A 24,185-nucleotide genomic window follows, 5' to 3' on the forward strand; every position below is an offset into this window, starting at 1 on the left:
GATCTCAGTGTCGATCCACTACTCAAAATCACAGAGCGGTGGAGAGGTCTGCAATAATACAATTGTTATAAAACAAATAAATCATGCAAGACTACATTTGACACAATAAATATTAAACAACATTAATTTCTCACCATCTTGTTTATGCGGCGCTGACGAAGTGTAGGCTCAAATGCAAAATTGACACACATCCAATACCTCTGCCTATACGTGTTCTCCTCATCGGACTTGGCTACCTTGCAAGGATCACCGCAAAAGCAATGGGCACTGGAACACCACTAGGCAGAGGCAACGGGTCGAAGGCATTTCCGGTCATCCGGCCATAACTATAATTGAACATAAATACAAAAAATAAAACATAATTTGAAAAATAAAAACATAATATAACACGATGATAAGAGATTACCTTTGCTTACTAGCTTTACCACGCCTTGGCATTCTACCGTCACATAATACAAAAAATAAAAAATCACTTCAAACATTAGGTACTAACATATCTAGGGTTGCAAAATAGACGTGATATATACCAAATCAATGCGTAAAAATTGATAAGGGGAGAGATGATACCTTCCTCGCAAAGATGTATAGATCAAATCCAATTATCCAAGGTCAAATGCGACGATTCAAGAGATTTGGCGGGGGTACGGAGAGGAAGAAACCGAGAGGGGGATGAATTGGAATGAGAGCAGCGTCGGCAAGGGAAGGTTGGGCTAGGATTTTAAATCAATGTTCGGCGCCATAATACATGGCGCCGAGCTCGGCGTCAAGATCTGTGGCGCCGAGACGTGTTACCTCGGCGCCATGATTCCTGGCGCCGACCCCCAGGGTCCAAACATGAGTTTAAGTCTCTCAGGGGGCCAAACGTAAATTTTCTTTAAAAAAAGGGTCAGATTGTAAAAAATTAGGACGTAAGCTAGTCGACTGGTTGGCATAAGTAGGAAGAAAGGGAATGCGCCATGGAGGCAATCGGGTGGGAGCGTGTGATACAAGGCCAGACATAGAGTGTAGTAGGTATAGCAGCCTCGAGTGCGGTGGTCGCGCGCTGCAAGCTGCCATCGGCCATCGCGGAATCCATGTAGCTGGTAGCGGCGATGATGCGAGCGGGGTTATGCTCCCCTACGCTGCTTCGGAACGCGGGTGACAGCTCCAGCGCGCCATGAGCTCGACCGGCACGCCGTGGTTGACGGCGCGGAAGAAGCCGTGCGTACGTCTGGCATGCCTGGCGCACGGCCTCGGCGGCGCCGCGATGCCACCCTTGCCGTCTTCGGTGAAGAAAGACGCCAGGTCCACTACGGGGAGCACGCCGCTAGACGCCATGGTCTGTCGGCTCTCGGCTGTCGTCTCTGTTCACAGGAAAGAAATGACAGGCGGGCCTTGCTAGTAAAGTCAATTTGCCAGGCATAAGAGCAGCTCAACACACCACGTTTTTTTAATAACGTTTTTTTTTTTGGTGGATAACGATCAAACAACCCACTGCAACTAGGGTGGTGCTGGATGGATTGATCAACGAAGTAGATGTGAGAGGGAAGGAGTGCATGCATGTATGGGTGGGTGCATGGCTTCGGGAGTAAGCTAGCTGAATCTTAAACGTATGCATCGTCTGGTGTGGGTTCATGCAAGCTTCCAAAAGGGTGAAGGTAAGCCGGGTAATGGGTCAGGATCTGGCCCTACTCCCACTCCGATGCTAAATTATTACTGAGTCTCAGTCCAATCCAACTCCATCCCCCACTAATATATGATTCAGCTCAATCCAATCCGATACATAAAGCCATAGCATCCTGATCCACTCCAACCCTGTATCCGTATGAGCCCAAAGGCCGATCGCACACAGCAATCCAAGGGCCCTCACAAACAAACAGGTGCTGCCAGCCTGCCACTAGCAGTACATGCTACCATGTGCTCCAAGGGCCTTCAGAAGCAATTAGGCTGTGTTTAGTTCGCGAAATTTGGGAATTTGACTACTGTAGTATTTTCGTTTTTATTTGGCAATTAGTGTTCAATCATGTACTAATTAGGCTCAAACCGTTCGTCTCGCGATTTTCAACCAAACTGTGCAATTAGTTTTTTTCGTCTATATTTAATGCTCCATGCACATGTCGCAAGATTCGATCACTACTGGAAATAGAGACTTTGCCGAGTGCAAAATTCTTTGCCGAGTGTCAAAAATCGGGCACTCGGCAAAGACCTTCTTTGCCGAGTGCTGCACTCGGCAAAGATTTCTTTGCCGAGTGCCAGACTCTCGGCAAAATATCTACACTCGGCATAGGCTACCCGCGAAAACGGCGTCCGGTCACGGCCTTCTTTGCCGAGCGCCTGCAGTTAGGCACTCGGCAAAGATTTGTTTTTTTTTATTTCTTTGCCGAGTGCCCCAGATCTGACACTCGGCAAAGATTTCAATTTTTTTTTAAAAAAAATTCTTTGCCGAGCGTCTCAGATCTGGCGCTCGGCAAAGAAATTTTTTTATTTTTAAAACACTTTGCTGAGTGCCCCCGGGACGGCACTCGGCAAAGATTTAATTTTTTTTTATTATTTCTTTGCCGAGTGCTCCTGTGGATGCACTCGGCAAAGAGGAAATTTAAAAAAAAATTAAAACATTCTTTGCCGAGTGCCTGATGTCTGGCACTCGACAAAGACACCCTTTGCCGAGTGCCATGCCCCGGCACTCGGCAAAGTGTTTTTTGTTTTTTTGTTTTCGGCCTCCAATTTTTTGTGCAACCTTTTTAAAGCACTGGGAACTCCTAGTTACAATTTGGGGAATTTTTGTGGCTTTTTATTATATTTAGTTACTTTATTTCGTTTACTTGAATTTTTCCGGAAATTAGAAATTTGAACTGCACGTGGTACGAATAATGGAGTTTAATGATTCGAAAATTGATAGTCATGTTAGTGAGTGTTGTGAGAGGCCGTATCTAGGAACGGACCCGAAATTTCGGACATCTTGTTCACGAAACATGTCCGCGAAATTGCGTGTGAAGTGTTTATAAATTCTATAAAAAGCAAACGAAGTCCGAAAATCATAAAACTTGTTGAGATGTCGTGATATCATATGTGGAGGCTATGATAAAATTTCAGAAGATTTCATGCACGTTGTCACGTACGATGCTTACAAACCAGGACATTCCATGCCGCGCGCCGCCGTCCATGCCTCGCCCGCGCTGCCACCGGCCGCCCGGGCGCCCGCGCCGCCGTGCCCTCGCTGCCCACGCGCCCGGCCGCCCGAGCCGCCGTGCCCTCGCTGCCCACGCGCCCGGCCGCCCAAGCCGCCATGCCCTCGCTGCCCACGCCCCCGGCCGGCCCTTCCCCCGGCCGCGCCGCCGCTGTCCGCACGCCCTGCCGCTGGCCGCGCCGTGCCCCCGGCCGGCCCTTCCCCCAGCCACGCCGCCCGCTGCCCGCGCGCCTGGCCGCGCCGTGCCCCTGGCTGGCCCTTCTCCCGGCCGCGCCGCCCTGACCCCGGCCGGCCCTGCGCCCCGGCCGCGCCCCGTGGACCACCCGCCCCGACGCCGTCCGTGCCCGACCCCGTCCCCGACTCTGCCCGTTGCCGACGCCGCCCGCCCCTACCCTGTCGCCCGTCAGGTATGCCTTCTCACTTATTATTGTCGAGGTAGTGGTAGTTGTAGTAGTATTAGTTGTACTAGTGGTAGTATTAGTGCAACTAGTGGTAGTATTAGTAGTAGAATTAGTGGTAGTAGTAGTAGAAGTAGTGGTAGTAGTGCAACTAATGGTAGTAGTTGTAGCAATAGTGGTAGTAGTAGAAGAACCAATGGTAGCAGTTGTAGCAATAGTGAAAGTAGTAGTACAAGTAGTGGTACTACTTGGATATATTCTTCTGCATGGATTGATATCCAAACTACATGGCTTCTGTTGAGCCATATGTGCTTGTCGGCCATCGTGCCGTTGTTTTTTGCAGGTTTTGGAAACCTCACCGTGCAGGGGAGGTTCTACCGAATTTTTTTTGTAAATGACAGTATTTTGTTCTATTTTTGTAGAGAAGAGCCCATCGGAGTTGAGTCGGAGTTCTCGCCACCATGCTGGTCTGCCTGCACCGCATCATCTTGCCATTGCACCAACCCGCCACGGCCCCGCTAGCCTGACTCTGCCGCCACCCTAGGTATAACCTCTCTTTTCGTATCATTGTCGTAGATCGCGTAACCCAGTTAGGCGTCTCCCGTTCGAAAGAGATACGGTTGGAGGTATGCAGATCTTTGCATATCTATGACCATATCTATTTCGGATTGTCCACGCTTTTTGGACAGCCCGCGGATGCGTAGATGGGTTAGTTCCCATGTTCTGCTCTAGTCCGAGATAGAGTTTCGGCATCACCTCCCTGTTGTTCTCCGGATACACACTCTTCTTTGGCAGGACGTGTATATGGAGAACAGCGGTGAGGTGCTGCCAAAATTCTGTCTCGGATAGGAGTAGAGCATGGAAACTAACCTCATCTACGCATCTGCGGGTGGGATTAGGACCTATCCTCACCTATTAGACAGTAGGAACACCATGTAGATGCAATTGATGGTTACATTACTCGCCGATACATATGTTAGAGGATGGATGACCGTCAGTGGATGTACACGGGCTGGAGAAGTCAAAGTGATTACACCATGGAATGGATGAACAAGACCGATGCTTTCTTGAACAGTGCATTTGGCAACGCTGCTAAAGGACATTGCCTAGTTTTGTGTCCCTACAGCAAATGTGGAAACAGGAGAAGGGTAAACAAGGTGGAAATGGGTAAACATCTTGTGAAGAATGGATTTACGCCGGACTACACCCGGTGGGTCCACCATGGTGAAGCCCATCGTATGAGAGAGGAGGTGGTGAGACCATGGGTGGAGGCTTTTGATGCTGATGCTGGGGTAGCAGACATGTTAGATGACTTTCACCAAGGACAGTTCGATGAGGGACGTGAGAAGGAGGAGATGGAGGCAGCCGCACAGGCGTTCTATGATATGATGGTCTCGGCACAGAAACCCCTTCATGATCGGTCAACGGTGTCTCAACTGGATGCCATTGGACACTTAATGGGGTTGAAGTCCGAGTTAAACTTGAGTCGACCTAGCTTCGATAAGATGTTGGCCGTGATTGGCACCCTGCTTCTGGAGGGCCACATTCTGCCAAAGAGCATGTACGAGTCACAGAAACTCCTTCGAGCACTTAAGATGCTGTATGAGCAGATACATGCTTGTCCGAAAGGGTGTGTCCTATTTAGGAAAGAACACGAGCATGCAAAGTTCTGTCCAAAGTGGAGGTAGACTCTGATGATGGCCAGAAGAGGCAACTTACGATCCCCATGAAAATCCTACGGTACCTTCCATTCCTACCAAGGATCCAACGGCTATACATGACCGAGGAATCCGCGAAACAGATGACATGGCACAAAAATGGCAAATGGTACAATCCTGACAAGATGGTACATCCATCCGATGGTGAAGCTTGGATCTGCTTTAATGACAAACATCGTGACAAAGCAGATGAGGCTCGTAATGTACGTGTCCTGTTGGCAACAGATAGGTTCAATCCTTATGGAATGATGGCTGCCCCATACACATGTTGGCCCGTCTTTGTTATCCCCCTTAATCTCCCCCTAGTGCCTCCTTTCAACGACATAACGTATTCTTGTCGTTGATAATTCCGGGACACCCAGGGAGTAATATGGGTTTGTTCATAGAGCCCGTGTTTGATGAATTGGTCCGTGCTTGGGACGAAGGGGTATGGACATACGATCGAGCTACAAAGACAACCTTCAAAATGCACGTTTGGTACCACTACTCCCTGCATGACTTCCTGGCGTATGAGATATTATGCGCCTGGTGTGTTCATGGGAAGTTCCCATGCCCAATATGCAAGGAAGGTGTGAGGTTTATTTGGTTGCAGAAGGGTGGCAAGTATTCGTTGTTTGATAGACATCGTCAATTCCTACCTCTTGACCATCCATTCAGACAAGACATCAAGAACTTTACGAAAGGCGTCAAAGTGACAAACCCTGCACCGTGGATGATGAATGGTGCCAAGGTTCATGCTTAGATAGGTGCTCTCATGCCCAATGAAGAAGGTGGTTTTGTGGGATATGGTGAGCAGCATATGTGGACTCATATCTCGAGCATGACGAGGCTCCCCTATTTCGATGACCTTCTTCTACCACATAACATTGATGTAATGCACACTGAAAAGAATGTCGCCAAGGCACTTTGGGCAACACTCATGGACACTGAAAAGTCTAAGGACAAGCCAAAGGCTAGAGTAGACCTGGCAACGTTGTGCGATAGACCAAATCAAGAGATGCAACCTCCTAGTCGTGGCAAGACCTGGAGAAGGCCTAAGGCCGATTTCGTCTTGAAAAAGGATCAAAGGAGGGAAGTACTTGAATGGATCAAGAAGCTAATGTTCCCTGATGGGTATGCAGCGAATCTAAAAAGGGGAGTTAACTTAGGCACTCTGTGAGTCAACGGGATGAAGAGTCATGACTACCACATATGGATTGAGCAGCTTCTTCTGGTGATGGTTCGAGGCTATGTCCCAGAGCATGTCTGGCAAGTGCTGGCAGAGTTGAGCTACTTATTCCGCCAGCTTTGTGCCAAGGAGCTCTCTCGGACCGTCATTGATGACATGGAAAAGGCGACACCCGTGTTGCTCTGTAAGTTGGAGAAGATCTTTCCACCCGCCTGCTTCTTGTCGATGCAGCATTTGATTGTGCACCTCCCGTATGAGGCACGAATGGGGGGGCCCGTGCAGAACCGTTGGTGCTATCCAATCGAGAGATGTCTGAAGACTCTTCGCAAAAAATGTAGAAATAAAGCAATAATTGAGGCTTCCATTGCTGAGGCATACATTCTAGAGGAGGTGTCGAACTTCACAGAGAAATACTACACTGAGAAACTTCCTAACGTTCATAATCCACCCCCTCGTTACAATGCTGGCAAAAATGAATCGAACCTCAGCCTTTTCCAAGGGCAACTTGGAAGCACAAGTGCATCGACCACTAAGCAATTGAAAAATGAAGAGTGGCGCAGTATCATGCTATATGTGTTGACCAACCTTGTCGAGGTGCAACCGTTCATTCGGTAAGTTCTAAACGAACTTGTTTCATTTCGCCGTATGTCCTTGTTTCGTCGTCCAACCCCCTTGTTTCTCGTTGGTATAGGGAATTTCTTCGTCAATCCTGGCATGGATCAAGGTAACCTACCCCGCAAGAAAATGATACCCTTCTTTCACGGGGTGGGGGACCAGGGAGCCCCGATTTCATTTGTTGGTTCAAACAGAAAGCCTAAACTGATGCGCCTATAAGTGATGAGTTAAGACAGGTTGCAAACGGCTGTGCCGTTAGGGTCAAGTCATTTACCGGTTATGACGTGAATGGATGTCATTTTCACATAGCAAGCTACGAGCAGAGTCGGCCCAATCGACAAACCACAAACGGCGGAGTTGTTACGCCCGACACTGATGGACTCGACTATTATGGAAGAATTGAAGAAATCTACAAACTATCATTTTATGGTTCCAAACCTCTTACTCTTGTCATATTCAAATGCCACTAGTTTCATCCTGGTGTAACGAGACGGACCCCTAAGCTTAGGCTAGTCAAGATTCGACAGGATTCCATCTATCTAGGAAAAGATGTCTACATTGTGGCTCAACAGGCCGTCTAGGTTTATTATACGTCATACGTGTGCAAAGACGCCGAGCATCTTAAGGGTTGGTCTATTGTGCACAAGGTATCGCCACACGGTAAACTACCTGTCCCAAATGATGAAGATTACAACTTCAACCCAAACACATATGATGGAGAGTTCTATCAAGAAGAGGGGCTACAAGGGAGGTTTGACATAGACTTAACCGAAGAGATAGGAATGGAAGTAGATAATGAAAGGGATGATGACGAGGACGCTGGAGACGAGGTGCGAAATCTGAAGGACATACAAATGCTTGAGCGATTACATTTCGGCAATGACAATGAAGACAACATTCCTCCTTCGGATAGTGTTGATGAGTTGGACAATGTTGATAGTGATGACGAGACCTATGATCTAGCTAATTTCAATCATGAAGATTATTTCTAATACATGTAATACTATGTTTTTTGTAATTATGTTTTGTTCATTTTTGCATATATTTCTAATACATGTAATACTATGTTTTTTGTAATTATGTTTTGTTTATTTTTGCACCAATTTCTAATTACGTCTTGTTTTTCTTTTTTATTGCAGGTGATTGAACAAAGATGGCGGGCGACCGTCATAGGTCTGTGAACTCGATTTACCAAAGACCACACTAGTCGCAGGAGGGGGCGAAGGGGGCGGCAGAGGGATCGAACAGGAGGAGGAGGACCGCTAGCTGTAGGAGGGGGCCGTCTCCTCCCACGCCACATGAGGAGGACCGCCAGCCACAGGAGGAGGTGGCGCCCGTGGACGAGTGAGACGAGGAGCTGGTTCGGCAGACGGAGGAGGAGGAGGAGGAGGAGGAGGAGGAGGATGAGCAAGAGGTGGAGGAGGAGGAGGGGGGAGGCGGCAGGCACGGGTTCCGCTTCCTCCAACTCCTCTTCGAGTGTCTACTTGCGAGGTCCCGCGAGCCTCCCACAGGTTCCGCTTCATCACCAATGCCCACTGATTCACCCCGAAGGACAAAAGTAAGTAACTGTATATTTTATCACCACTACTTCATATGATATGATGAAAAAAACTAATAATTTTTCTTAATCACTTGTGCAGGAACTGGGTGGTTGTGTCGGGTGGTAGCGCACGGCTAGTCAATGGCATCCTAGGTCTTCTGTGCAGGCAGCACTTCCTCGGCATTGTCACGTACGCATCGAAGACGGAGCCGGCCTACTTGTTTGACCACTACGTCATCGCCTCCGATGCGGAGTACCCCAACAAGGCGGCGCGGGTGAAGGCAGAGTTTTGGGTAAGTCTCCCTTGCACAACATTGCTCAATATATCACATTCATTGGATTTTTCTTGAAATAATGAATGGATACATCGCTTTTGTATGCAGACTTATTACAGATGCGAGGAGGGATTTGAGGCCAGGGCGGAGCAGGCGACTACCAAAGCCTGTAAAAAACTCATCACCGACATGCATCACGAGGCGCGCATCCAGGCCATCATAACCTACTACGGGTCGAAGCTTAGAGAGAGGAAAACCAAGAAAGACGCAAGAGAGATGCAGCTGACCCGGGAGCAGTACCTTGAGGTAAATGAAGAACATCAATATTGATTTGTTTTGAGATTAAGTTGGTTTAATTTGATCTTCTTATATGTCCAATACTTAATGACGTGTAGATGATTCCCTAGTGGTGCCAAGCGTATCCCGAGTGCTGGACAATGATGGTGGACAGGTGGTTCACAGAGGAGTACCTCAAGATGCACAAGGATGCCCAGGACCGTTGTTTGCTGATGCAAGGTCCAGCACACCATCAAGGCAGCCGCAACCTCGCCGGATACAAACAAGCATGGGTACGCGAATTGATTTATCTATTGTCACGCTCAGTTCTATCTGATTTCTAATCATCATGCTATCTTTCTCGCAGTCGGCGTCACATAGTGGCAGGCTTGCTCAGACTTCTAGGCATGGTGTATGGCCCACAAGGGCAAGGCGACGTCCGACGTCTCCTTCAACCTAGAGGACCCGCCCGAGGCATACACGAACCCGAGCGTCCACTCCCGCATCAGTGAGTACACTAAGGTGGCGAGGTCGCTCCATGGGGCAGACCATGATCCAAGCACCTAGGACTTCGATGGAGATGCCGTCATGAGGGCGGGGCAAGGCAAGAAGCATGGGCGGTTCTGGCTTGGCGACGGCGTCATCGACACGGCCTCTACTCCCTCTCTCTCCCAGATCCGACCACAGAGCATGAGCGAGAGCCCGGCCATTCGCACACGGGCGACCACTGCACAGCACCGGGTCGACGCACTTGAGGTTATTCCTGTTTTACTCGTCATACATTGATCTTTACACACCTTAATTAGCTTTGCATTACTAAAACATTGGAGTGAAATATTGCAGGCCCGGCTGGAACAAGAAATGAAGGAACGTCAGGAGCTGGGGGCCCAGCTGGAGGCCGAGCGGGCCGAGCGGCAAGCCCAGGCGCAGAGGCTGATGGACATTACGGATTTCCTACAAGGGCTTGGGCAACGTATGGGTTTGTCTCTGCCACCTAGGCTGTTGGTTCCACCTCCGCCTCCGCGTCCTGCAGCTGCAGCTACTCCTGTGAGTATCAAAGTTTTTTACTTTCGCTTGTGCTTTGCTTATATGGCCTCTATCGTCCTAGATTAGCTATCAAAATAATCTTGTCTCACATGCAATCTTTTCTCCTTTGTGCCGTCTCTATCTGATGGTGGTTCGAATAATCCACCTCATGCACCTACGAATGATGCATCTGGGCCTTCACCACAGTCGCAGTGGCCGAGATGAGTGCATGTTGTATTTTTTATATTTGTTGTTCACTTAGTAATGGACTTGTGATATACTTGTGATGCACTTGTGGACTTTGATGGACTTGTGGACTTATTTGGATAGACTTGAGCACTTATTATTATATATTGTGATGGATGTGATATGGGCGGATGGATGAGATATATATATGTGATGGATGAGATATATATGCGATGGTTGAGATATATATGTGATGGATGAGATATATATATGATATATGTTTGTATGAATGTATTTGTCATGATGGAATGCAAAAAAAAAATTTACGGTTTTGGGTCACTTTGCCGAGTGTTGCACTCGGCAAAGGACCCCTTTGCCGAGCGCAATGGTCACAACACTCGGCAAAGCTGGCAAAATGGGCGACCAGAAAACAGATTTTCCAGCTTTGCCGAGTGCTGTGACTATACCACTCGACAAAGAAATAAAAAATAATTAAACTTTGCCGAGTGGCTGGCGTGTTGGCACTCGGCAAAGAAAATTTTCAAAAAAAATAAAAGCTCTTTGCCGAGTGCCTTCCAGGTTGGCGCTCGGCAAAGAATTTTTAAAAATAAAAAATAAAAATCTTTGCTGAGTGCCTGGTGGGTTGGCACTCGGCAAAGAAAATGTTCAAAAAAAAATAAAAGCTCTTTGCCGAGTGTCTTCCGGGTTGGCGCTCGGCAAAGAATTTTTTTAAAAAAATAAAAAAACATTTGCCGAGTGCCTGCAGGGTTGGCACTCGGCAAAGAATTTTTTTTTAAAAAAAATAAAAGCTCTTTGTCGAGTGCCTACAGGGATGGCACTCGGCAAAGAAATTTTTTTAAAAAAATAAAAAATCTTTGCCGAGTGCCTGCAAGGTTGGCACTCGGCAAAGAAATTTTTAAAATAAAAAAAATCTTTGCCGAGTGCCTACAGGGTTGGCACTCGGCAAAGCCACCATCAACGGGGCCGGCGCCATGACGGTCGCTTTTATTTGCCGAGTGTCTCCGGGGCACTCGGCAAAGCCTTTGCCGAGTGCCCGACAAAAGACACTCGGCAAAGAAGGCTTTGCCGGTCAATTTTTTGCCGTGTGTTCTTTGCCGAGTGCCGCACTCGGCAAAGCCTTTGCCAAGTGCAATTTGGTCTTTGCCGAGTGCCTCAGGCACTCGGCAAAGAACCTAAATCCAGTAGAGGATGTGATGGCTACTATAACACTTTTTGGGAAACTTTTTGGGAACTAAACACAGCCTTAACAACGTAGTACACGGTACAAATCATGGGAGTTACATCCACCGATTTCTTTATCTGTTACAATCTTTCTCATGTAATAAATTGACTTAAATTATAAATAGTCTAATGCAAATGTCTTCGTTTTGGGGCATTTTCTTCATCTCTTGGATCCTTCAATTGTGATGCATTCTTGCATAGCTTCTTCTGTAGGCATAGCACCCAGCTTATGCAAGCATTCCTGGCATATTCAGATCACATATTGACAATGTTAAACTGAAGTAATTTTCTCAAGATCAGCACAAGCAGAGAGTGAATCCAACAATAGTGGTATGCTGATAATATAAGTTAGCTGTAAGCAGTCGATCCGTGAGTTGTTCAAATGCTTGCAAATACTCAGAAACACAAAATACCATCTGCACACTGAAAACTCTGCAGAAGTGTAGCTGCATGATGACCAGAGCACTCTTGGACACAAAGCAAGGACACAGGATCAAAGTCATTTTATGCTCAGGCAACACTAGCACGAATGATCAGTGTACAAACAGGCTCAATAGTTAACAATTAGGAATAAATTAATATATGTCTGAACTAATACATGAACACTGGCAATCATAGGGTCAACAAGCAAATATTTTATGATATATGTAGTGCGACTATCGTCAATCATTTCTGGTGCGGATGAAACCCTCTCCATGGCACAAATAATTTATGATATATGCAGTACCAATCTGTTCATGATAAGGAATAAATCAGCATAGATAAACGTAAAACATGAGCAGGAACAATCATGATGACTTAACTGAACTTGTAAAGGAATGGCACTGAAGAGCAGAATGATTTTCACTTTATCAGTACACAAAAATATACGTAGCTAAAGAAAAAAAATCTGGAATTTCCAAGATAAATACTGTCTCAATTTTAGGATTTCTGTATGTTAAAAAAGGTTCTCATGCTACTGACTCCGAATATAAACAAACCAAAGGACATCAGTAACATAATTACAATGAACAATAGACTGACACCAGACTAGGCATCGTGTGAAAAAATGAACTTGTGGACAAAACAGTGGCTCTCTGATGAAAAATGGACACAACGTTTCACTCTAAAAGTTTTGGTAACAATAGGAGTCCAAAAAAGGCACTGTGATTTCAAAGCTACTGATTAGTTCTTTGCTGCCTTTAAATATCCAAGAGTTAAATACGCTGGTAGCCCTTAAACTTATGACCATGTGCCACTTTGGTCCATAAACTCTCAAAACCGAAATCTAGCCCTTGAACTTGTTAAGTCGTGCATTGCAGGTCCATACCCCTTCGAGAGGTGCTGACTAAGGATTTTTTTTTTTTGCAAAAACCACCCTGCCATAGTTATCTTCTACCTCCCGTAATCCTTGCCGAGGCTGTGCGCGCTGCGAGGGAGCCCACGAGGAAGAGATTGGTGGCGATGGACAGCGAAGCCAGCCACGGCACAAGCGGCACGCCCCACACCTTGGGCGCCCACGCCGCCGCGGGCACCCGCAGCTGGATGCCCAGTGTGCCGGCCGCCCCACGCCGGCACCAGCACCATGTAGCCCTGCACCGGTCCGGCGAAGTGCCCCAGTACGCGATGATGCTGATGGAGAGAAGAAGGATAGGAGGAGGAGCAGCAGCTGTGTGCATCGCAGCGCGTGCAACCGGCTCGTCATGCCCCGCACGTAGTACTGCCGGACGAGCAACGCGCCGTGGCCATGATCATGAAGATAAAGAGCGTGTTGACGGAGAGCATGCTCTGGACTCTAGAGAGGACGTCGAGGCTGGAGAAGAGGGCGAGGCAAGCGCTGCTGACGGCGATGAGCCCAGTAGCGTGCACGAGCGGGATGATGTGGCTGCGCCAGCGCGCCCACCAGCAGCATCGTGGTCATCCCATGCATTGAGCGCGCCCAGCGCATCCCCACGCAGGCGAACGCCACCGAGTAGGCAGCGCTGCGGTCGATGGCCGTGTATGGCTGCATCATGCTCAGCACCAGCACCATCACGCAGTAGATGGGCGTGATGAGTGATGATCAACATGGAACCCAGCAGCCCAGCGGGATGTCCCGTGCGCGATGGGTTCTTGGCCGCCGGCCAGAAACATATGCCCGGCACGCCGTGCGGAATGAAGGGCCTGAGGTTGGCCAGATTTGCGTGGATGAACGCGCAGGGGCATGTCGATGGCCGCCGCATCTCGTTCTCGCTGTGCCGGCGCAGCACGCTCGGCTCTACGGCGTCGGTGGACCGCTGGCGTCTCGCCCAGCGCCCGATGGTACACGCTCTAGCTCGCCAACGACAGCTCCGGGAAGAAGTCGTGCCCTAGTCCACTCACCACGTCTTGCACCAGCTCAGTGCCGAATCCAGGAAAATATAATAGAGGGGGCTAGACATACAAGTGGCTGGCCCAAGTCGTGACTCTCACGCATACAACCTCTCCTTCTCAAGGCACAACAATGGTAAAAAATTTTAGGAGAGGCTTAGGGGGCTCCATGGGCTTGCCGGCTCTCGGGGGGGGGGGGGGGGGGGGGTTTGAGCCCCGGCAGCCCCCCCTGGTAGATCCGCCACTGCACACTACCGGAAACCGGCACTTTGCCGAGTGTATTTTATCGGGCACTCGGCAAAGGCGGGTTTGCCGAGTGTTTTTTTCGGCACTCGGCAAAGATGGCTTTGCCGAGTGTTTTTTTTCGGCACTCGGCAAAATGCGTCTTTGCCGAGTGCCTTTTTTTTGGCACTCGGCAAAGACGCATTTTGCCGAGTGCCATTTTTCGGCACTCGGCATGCCATTTTTCGGCACTCGGCAAAATGCGTCTTTGCCGAGTGCTTTTTTTTGGCACTCGGCAAAGATGTATTTTGCCAAGTGCCATTTTTTGGCACTCTGCAAAGAGGCCTTTTGCCGTGTGCATTTTTTTTTTTGTCCTCGGCAAATTATTTTTTCAAAGCAATTTTTGAGGCCCTAAATGAATTCAAATGAAAAACTTTTCAACTACAAAATTGTATAACTTCTCAAGATCTACAAAGTTTATTTTAATCATTTCTTCATTTGACAAAGCGACAATAACGTTGTTCATAAAATCTACATCTCTCTCATATCTCTCATATTAGTTTCATGAAAGTAGAAGAGAGATATATAAGATTTGTGAATAATGTTACTACCACTATGTCGGATGAACAAATGACCAAAATAAACTTTGTAGATCTTGAGAAGTTATGAAATTTTGTAGTTGGCAACATTTTGATTTGAAATCATCTTGTCATGCAAAAAACGACGTTTGAATTTGAAAATTTTAAAATTTGAATTTTTCAAAAGACCTCGGATGGAAAAACTTCCAAAATGAAAATTGTAGATCTCCAAAAGTTATGAAACTATGTAGTTGACAACTTTTTGATTTGAAATCATCTTATCATGCAAAACTACGTTTGAATCTCTCAAATTTAAAATTCGAATTTTTCAAACGACCTCGGATAGAAAAACTTCCTAAATGAAAATTGTAGATCTCCAAAAGTTATGAAACTATGTAGTTGACAACTTTTTGATTTGAAATCATCTTATCATGCAAAACTATGTTTGAATCTCTCAAATTTAAAATTTGAATTTTTCAAACGACCTCGGATGGAAAAACTTCCTAAATGAAAATTGTAGATCTCCAAAAGTTATGAAACTTTGTAGTTGACCACTTTTTGATTTGAATTAGTTTAGAGCCTCAAACAAGCAATTTACTCTCGGTTTAGTATAATATATGAGGATAGATAACGGAATCTAGACATAAATGACGGTGTAGTGCAGTGGTAGAGCAGCAGACTTACGAGGGAGAGGTCGTGAGTTCGAATCTCGCCGGCCGCGTTAGCCGTGAATTTTACGCAAAAAATACAGCGACTTCAATGGCCGGTGGTGCTGGATGGAAGGACGTTGGCAGGTGGCGGCCTTCCCAAAAAAAAAATTTGCTATTATTTTTAGTTTTTTTTTGCATTTTCATTTTGCCGAATGTAAATCTTTGCCGAGTGCTTTTTCGACACTCGGCAAAGGCTTTGCCGAGTGCTCGACAAAAAGTACTCGGCAAAGGCTTTTTTGCCGATTAATTCTTTGCCGAGTGCCCTTTGCCGAGTGCGGCACTCGGCAAAGCCTTTGCCGAGTGTATTTCGGGCTTTGCCAAGTGCCGCAGGCACTCGGCAAAGCGCCGGTTTCCAGTAGTGGCACCAGCTTGGCATCGGCATCGGTTCGGACGTGGAGGCGTAGGACACGTCGCGTCGTCGAACCGGCCGCTCAACGTCCGCGCACTCGCCTCCGTCAGCGCTGATGATATCGGTGAGACCTTCTGGCATCGGACTTCGCCGGCGTGCGGCTCGGCATCATCGACGTCGAGTGGTGGCAGCTGCGGCGCCGTGCTCCCGCCCTCGGCGAGCCGCCGTCCACCTCCACAAATCCACGATCATGAGGTCGTTCTCCTCAGTATGAGCCGTGGATGAGCGCCTGAATGCGCCGAGCGTCAGGTTGGCCTGCAGCTTCAACATCCCTCACAATGTGCATAGTGCCTTCCTTACCTGGGCGCAAACCATCTCTCGCAGCGTGCACAGCTTGGGCAGGATGACGGGAGGTAGAAAGATAACTATACCAGGGTGCTTTCTGGAAAAAAAATAATCCTAGTGAGCATCTCTTGAAGGGGTATGGATTTATCATGCATGATTTAGCAAAGTTCAGAGGGTAGATTTTAGGTTTGAGAGTTTATGGACACAAGTGGCACAGAGCCACAAGTTTAGAGGCTGTCAGTGTATTTAACTCAATATCCAAATAGTGGTATTTGCAGAACCCAAAACCGAATATGACACAGACCAAGTGGCAGAGATAGACTGCGCAATTCTGCATTTTCTGAGCAAATCTTGCACAACCCAGCTGACACAACAAAAAATTGCTAACTGCTTAGTATATCCCTACAAACATACACAGAGCCACCAGGTACCCTCAAAATTTCTCATGGAGTTGCTCCACAACGTCAAACCTGAACTCTGAACTACTGCTACCACCACGCAGTCCTCCAGAACTGCAGACAATGACTAAATATCCAAGAACAATGAAATTTCCTCGTTTCATTAGAACGAAGAAAATAACCAGCATATATTTCACACGGACTAAGATCCAAGAATAAAATAAAGGCAGGAGCATCACAAAAACCCAACAGAAATCGCAGCAGCGAACGCAGCTATCCAGTACGGGCAGACATAGCGGTCCAGCAAACCGAGCTTCTGGAACCTGGCCAAAATCCGATCCCCTCACCGACAGACCCAGCCCAACCTTTACGCAGCCATCCCACCGAGATCCAAGAAGCTGAGCGCACACACCTTATGGCACCAAGATCCAGAGCTGCGCAGCAAGGCAAGGGCGAGGAAACAGAGGGCGGATTTGAAGGTCACGCAGGGGCAGGAGAGTGGAGGAGGCGGCGCAGCAGGGGGGCGATGGGGGTTGAACCTTGCCTAGCTATAGATCGAGAAAGAAGACGGAGAAATATTTAGCAAGAAACGGCCTGTTCGCTTGGTCGTAAACGATCATAAATTTTTAGCCAGAACAGTATTTTTCTCTCACACCAAACCAGTCAGCAGTAATAATGCACGATCATATACGATTGTTTCAGCCAGTGGATTTTGAGGCGGCCAGTGCTGTCGGATCCGAGGCGGCCAGCGAGGGGATAGAAGGGAACAAGCGCCTTGGACAGAGCTCTTTTTTTTTCTTTTTTTTTATCTCACGCCTTGGACAGAGCTGCCTTCAGGATGTCCGGCGAGAAGGCGGCCGAGCCAGAACAGGCGCGGTACAAGTAAACCAGGGGAGTGTGGGTCCTGCTCTGGACGAGGTCGAAGATGGAGAGCCAAAGCCGGTGCTTGGGCGTCACCATGCAGGACTCGAGTATCTACACTGCCATCGGACGAAGCTGCGACCGATCGATTGGTGGATGCAGGTTGCAGGGGCTGATCTGTCTGTCCCCCCAAATCCCAATTTTTATAAATCCTAACTTAAATAAAGGGCTAACGCCTACTAATCTGTAGCACTGTCTGTCGCGGTGTCGCCATTTTGACAGGCTAGCTACTAGATGCGAATAGCCAGCTATTCGAAGATGACAACACCTTATCTTGATGGTACTCAGACAAATTAATGATGGCCGTTCAAAACACTAGGATACAATTCTTTTTGAAATCCACTAGTATACTAGCCCTCGTCCCATCGTCCTCACATTATCCTGAATGCCGTTATCCGCCCCCACCTTATCCCTGAAAAAGGAAAGGTCAAATTACCGTTCGAGTTTATGTTTACTTTAATTGGATCTCTGACTATTTTAGCTCGTCTAATTTATCCTTTAACAAGATTTATCTTTTTCTTTCTTTCACATACAAGTTGAATTTTCATTTCAATTCTTTAAGATAATAGACAGTACTAAATAATTAACGAGCCAAGCAACATTGGTTGATAAAGAATTGGCATAAAGAAGTGTACCTTTAGTGGCTATACATGTGTCGATATATATATTTTTATTTATATCAAACCATCGGTAAAGCTAAGACTCTTTTATCTTGATGATACTCACCCGCACAAATGATGGTGGCATCAAGACACTAGTACACATTTTTATCTGGACACAACTACCCCTCTATTGGTGATCTGTCCCTCATCTTATCCGGACCATTTTAGAGCATCTCCGGCAGTCACACGATACATCTCCAATAAATTGCTAATGGGTCTGCCCCAATATGATTTGTAGGATTATTAGGGAAGATTTTCTTTTGTAACATCCCAATATATGAACACCAATATATAACCCGGCTTCGTTGGCCCATTTTTATTTATTTTCTGCCGCCATATTGATGATGCTCAAGAACCAGATGCGCGCGTGGTCAAACATGCAGAACTTTAGTACTCACAAAGATATATATCCATTTCTGTCCCAAAGGTAGCTTCATTATATTGTGGTTTTTTATACTGGATATTACACATAGACATACTCGTATTATACGTGTATTACAATAAAAATAATTGGTCTCTATATGCTACATTTCAAAAACAGTCGATCGGTGTTTATTTAATGGTACAATACTTTGTTTCATAGATATATCTACAAATAAAGATTCGACTGATGCCTCTCTTCTTAGAAGACGGCTGAAACCAAAAAATTTCCATTATCCAAATACACACACTATTCTATTCTACCCCTTTGCGTTGAATATAATTAAAAGGGGCAATGCTACGGTCGCCAGCAGATTGCTGGCCACAAACTTGTGAAAAAATCATTAAGAGCCCGTTTGATCCTTGGAATTGAATTCATTCTAATAATTACATTTTAGAAATAGAATGATTAAGCTAATATAGTTGTATATAGAATATATTTGTATATTTATTGTTAGGCACACAAGGGACATACTTATATGTTGTATTTCTATTGTAGGTAAGTGAGTTGAAGAGTGTGCTATAAATTAGAGAGTAGAATTATAGTATATTGATCTATAGAATCCATTTCCATCTCCCACCCTATGAATTTGAGATAGGCTTATTTGTGAGCTTGGGAATGTTATGGAATGTTAAATTCCAAACTAAATAGCCTAATCCATTAAGTAGATTTCAATTCCTCTAAAACGATGGGATCCAAACGGCCCCTAAGCGAAAAACCTTGTTAATCATGCCATCGTCCGGCAGAAAACTCCAATTGTGTGCTCATCATCGCCATTACTGCCCCAATCCATGGTCTCACACCTAGTGTTAAGCTTCATTCGCCCGCGTCATCCCGTGCTAGTTTTTCACCTGGCGCCCCCATCGTATCCCGACCAGAGCCCAATGGGTTAGCTTCACCTGGCTGCCTCTACTACCCAAGTAGTCCTCCGACTCAGCGTACCTCCGAAAGTCTTACCAGTCGATTCAGCCGTCACGGTGGGAACTCCATATGCCACTACTCATCAGAGAAGTGTCGGGAATCGCAGCAAACCTCCCGCCAGCTATATATCTCTATGCAGCCCGTAGCCTGATGGCACGGCCGGAAGCACGGTTTTTTGGCCCGACCTAAGCACGACACGGCCCGGTTTGTGCGGGCATGGGCTGACACGGCCCGATGCACAGGGCCATGCCTGGGAGGCATGCGGGTTGGCACGCCACGGCCCAACATATACCAGTTGGCCCGATGCGGCCCAATGACTTAGGTGCCTAGTAAAAGCCCACTGCGCCCCTCATCCCTCTAACCCTAAATTTCATTCCCATCCCTCCCCACCCTCCGCGCCGCACTCGTGAACGCTTGTCGTGACTCGTGAGTCATCACCCGCGACTCCTTCCCTTCTCTTGCGTGCCCGGTGCCCTGAACTCCTCCCCCGACTCCCCAAGCTCCTTCGCGCGGTGGATCGCCGGCTCCTCGCTCTACTCCGTGCCTCCACCTCTGCTCCTCCGAGGCCAAGGGCTCCGTGGCTCTGCGGCTCCACTCCTCGCTCCCTTCTTCGCGCCCCCTGTCCCGTGGATGGCGGTGGTACTCCTTCGCGCAGGCGGCGGCACTGAAAAATAATTAACGAGCCAAGCAACATTGGTTGATAAAGAATTGGCATAAAGAAGTGTACCTTTAGTGGCTATACATGTGTCGATATATATTTTTTATTTATATCAAACCATCGGTAAAGCTAAGACTCTTTATCTTGATGATACTCACCCGCACAAATGATGGTGGCATCAAGACACTAGTACACATTTTTATCTGGACACAACTATCCCTCTATTGGTGATCTGTCCCTCATCTTATCCGGACCATTTTAGAGCATCTTTAGCAGTCACACGATACATCTCCAATAAATTGTTAATGGGTCTGCCCCAATATGATTTGTAGGATTATTAGGAAAGATTTTATTTTGTGACATACCAATATATGAACCCCAATATATAACCTGGCTCATTGGCCCATTTTTATTTATTTTCTGCCGCCATATCGATGGTGCTCAAGAACAAGATGAGCGCGTGGTCAAACATACAGAACTTTAGTAACAACAAAGATATATATCCATTTCTGTCCCAAAGGTAGCTTCATTATATTGTGGTTTTTTATACTGGATATTACACATAGACATACTCGTATTATATGTGTATTACAATAAAAATAATTGGTCTCTATATGCTACGTTTCAAAAACAGTCCATCGGTGTTTATTTAAAGGTACAATACTTTGTTTCATACATATATCTCGTACAACTAAAAAGAGCAAAGTGTGGATATTTTTTGGTGCGACATTTGTTTTGGTTCATCCGTCTGCCCACGCCTGCGATCCCACGGCATCTTAATTATTGATTGATTGTGCCATTCTCTTTGATTGAATATTGCCTATCATGTGATAAAGGAATCACGGCAAAATAGGAAGTAGAAAATTATTGTGCTATCCATATACACATTGCATGTTTACATGCACCAACATATATGGCAACGAGCAAAAGGAAAGAGAATTAACACAGAAGGAAAGGGAATTAAGACAAAAGGAACCTCTTTGTATTTCTGAGAACCTTGCCAAATCTGCCTACATTTAATTACTTCCCCTCTTTGTATTTGCAAAAGGGATAGCTTTTTCCTCCTTTCATTTGGTTTCACGCTCACGTGTTCCATCGCCCTCGCTTGTTGTTTCTTGCGTGAACCATAGTTGATGTCATCTGTCTTCCATGGCTCAGCCTCCTAATCCCAAGAGAATGTCCCTACCTCTCCCTGACTCGAGATCCGGCCTGCCAGAGGATCTCCTCGAGTCCATCGGGCAGCGTCTCGCGTCAGGCCACGACGCGGCGTGCTTCCGATCCGCTTGCTCCCCATGGCGCGCCGCCGTCCCATTCCCGACCTTCGGGCCGCTCCTGCTGCTCCCGTTCGACCCTGACTCAGACCGCGTCGGCCTCTATTGCGTCCCAGAGAAGAAGGTCTTGTCCAAGACGTTGCCCGACGTGTGCGGCAAGGTGGTGTGAAGCTCCTCGTGTGGGTGGCTGGCGCTCATGGACGAGGCGGCATCTGTGACGCTGCTGAATCCATTCGCCGGTGCCCATGCCCCCCGCATTGAGCTCCCGCCAGCAGGCGAACACGTCGCGACGGTGGCCTCATAGGAACGCGTGTCTAGGGTCCACAGCTGATGGGTCCTCCGTCCCACCAACGGCTATGGGGACGTGGATGCCGCAGGCAGAGCCATCAAGCTAGAAGACATGAGGGACATGTTCTTCCGTGAGATCGTGCTCTCGGCGCCGCCTGACGCCGCCGGCCGCGAGTGCGTGGCCATGGCAAAGCTTGGGTGCTCCACGGAGGTCGCGTTCTGCCGGGTTGGAGTCGACAGCGCATGGACGCTGTTCGACACCAAACTAGAGTTCTCCGTGGGGTCCATCGTCCACTGCCAAGACAAGTTCTTAGTGATTGACTACACTAGAGAAATCTCCGTCTGCAGCAGCAACGTCGCCGACGCTACTCCAACCGCGACGCTGCTGCCATCGCTGTCGCCACCTGCGGGGCTCTGCTACCGTAGCTACCTGGAATCAAATGGTGAGCTGCACATTGTGGGTGCCATGGTGAGCACGTTCCACGAGACACAGAGCTTCACCTACAACAGCGCGATCTACAAGTGCAACCTCCACGACCGTTTGCCGGGGTGGTCCAGGGTGGGGGACATCAGTGATCAGACACTGTTCGTGTCTAAATATTTCAATGAAAGCTTCAGTGGAACAAGTGTATCCAAGTACAAGAAGAACAAAATCTACATGTCTGAGCCATTGTACGGGGATACATACGACTTGGTCCATCGACTGGAGATCGTTGATATTGCTACCGGCGCATCCGAAGTGAAGCCCGTCCAGGAAAAGATGGAGGGTTCCGAGGCTCTAGGTTGGATTCGACCCAATCTCTGGAAGCTCTAGAGCTTGTGAGCCTGCGACGCCGCGCGCGCACTCCATGACTGTGTTAAATTCATAAATTTTGCTTTTTGGATTAAATGTCACTTTAACGTTGGTATTTAATTTAACAGTATTGTTATCTTATCGTGCAATCCGTGTGTTTTTAGTATAAATTGTTAGTTATCCTGTAGCAACGCACGAGCACGCTACCTAGTCTACAAATAAAGTTTCGACTGATGCCTCTCTTCTTAGAAGAAGGCTGAAACCAAAAAATTTCCATTATCCAAATACACACACTATTCTATTCTACCCCTTTGCGTTGAATATATTAAAAAGGGCAATTGCCAGCCACAAACTTGTGAAAAATCATTAAGGGTCCGTTTAGATTCTTGGAATTGAATTCATTCTAAGAAATACATTTTAGAAATAGAATAATTAAGCCAATATAGTTATATATGGAATATATTTGTATATTTATTGTTAGACACACAAGGGACATACTTATATGTTGCATTTCTATTGTAGGGAAGTGAGTTGAAGAGTGTGCTATAAGTTAGAGAGTAGAATTATAGCACAATGATCTATAGAATTCATTTCCATCTCCCACCATATGAATTTGAGATAGTCTTATTTGTGAGCTTGAGAATGTTATGGAATGTTAAATTCCAAACCAAATAGCCTAATCCATTAAGTAGATTTCAATTCCTCTAAAATGATGGGATCCAAACGGCCCCTACGCGAAAAACCTAGTTAATCATGCCATCCTCTGGTAGAAAACTCCAATTGTGTGCTCATCATCGCCATTACTGCCTGAATCCATGGCCTCACACCTAATGTTAAGCTTCATTCGCCCGTGTCATCCCGCGCTAGTTTTTCACCAGGCGCCCCCATCGTATCCCGACCAGAGTCCAATGGGTTAGCTTCACCTGGCTGCCTCTACTACCCAAGCAGTCCTCCGACTCAGCTTACCTCCGAAAGTCTTACCAGTCGATTCGGCCGTCATGGTGGAAACTCCATCTGCCACTACTCATCAGAGAAGCGCCGGGAATCGCAGCAAACCTCCTGCCAGCTATATATGTCTATGCAGCCTGTAGTTTGATGGCATGGTCTGAAGCACGGTTTTTTGGCACGACCCAAGCAAGGCACAGCTCGGTATTGTGCAGGCCCAGGCCAACATGGCACGACCCAACATATACCAGTTGGCCCGATGTGACCCATTGACTTGGGCGGCCTGGTAAAAGCCCGTAGTGCGCCCTCATCCCTCTAACCCTAAATTTCATTCCCTTCGCTCCCCACCCCCAGCGCCGCACTCGTGAACGTGAGTCGCAACTCGTGAGTCATCGTCTGTGACTCCTTCCATTCTCTCGTGTACCCGGTGTCCCAAACTCCGCCCCTGACTCCCCCAGCTCCTTCGTGCGGTGGCTCTCCGACTCCTCACTCTACTTTGCGCCTCTGCCTCCGCTCCTCCGAGTCCAAGGGCTCCGTGGCTCTACTCCTCGCTCCCTTCTTCGTGCTCCTTGTCCCATGGATGGCGGCGACACTCCTTCACGCAAGTGGCGGCGCATGGAAGCGACAACATTTGTCCATGATGATGAGGCGTTGAGGCCTCGACAGCTCCCTCCCACTCCCTTGCGATGCAGTGGTAGCGCTCCCCCATGCCTCACTCCTCCGCGACACAACGGTAGCGCTACCCCGCGCCTCAGATCCTCTCTC

The 24,185-nt window shown here is 47.4% G+C and overlaps 1 protein-coding gene and 1 pseudogene across 1 annotated transcript; one reads left to right on the forward strand and one right to left on the reverse strand.

Moving 5' to 3' along the window:
• Positions 1–3,099: 3,099 nt before the first annotated feature.
• LOC136503680 (uncharacterized) lies at positions 3,100–8,246 on the forward strand. Its single transcript, XM_066498676.1, has 2 exons — positions 3,100–3,573; positions 8,205–8,246. Exons 1-2 carry the CDS (start codon positions 3,100–3,102, stop codon positions 8,244–8,246), a joined length of 516 nt encoding a protein of 171 aa, XP_066354773.1.
• A 3,490-nt stretch (positions 8,247–11,736) lies between these two features.
• LOC136503681 (cationic amino acid transporter 5-like) lies at positions 11,737–17,500 on the reverse strand (annotated as a pseudogene).
• Between the last annotated feature and the right edge of the window lie 6,685 nt (positions 17,501–24,185).

This window comes from Miscanthus floridulus, chromosome 14, assembly GCF_019320115.1.
Source record: "Miscanthus floridulus cultivar M001 chromosome 14, ASM1932011v1, whole genome shotgun sequence".
Lineage (NCBI taxonomy): Eukaryota > Viridiplantae > Streptophyta > Magnoliopsida > Poales > Poaceae > Miscanthus > Miscanthus floridulus.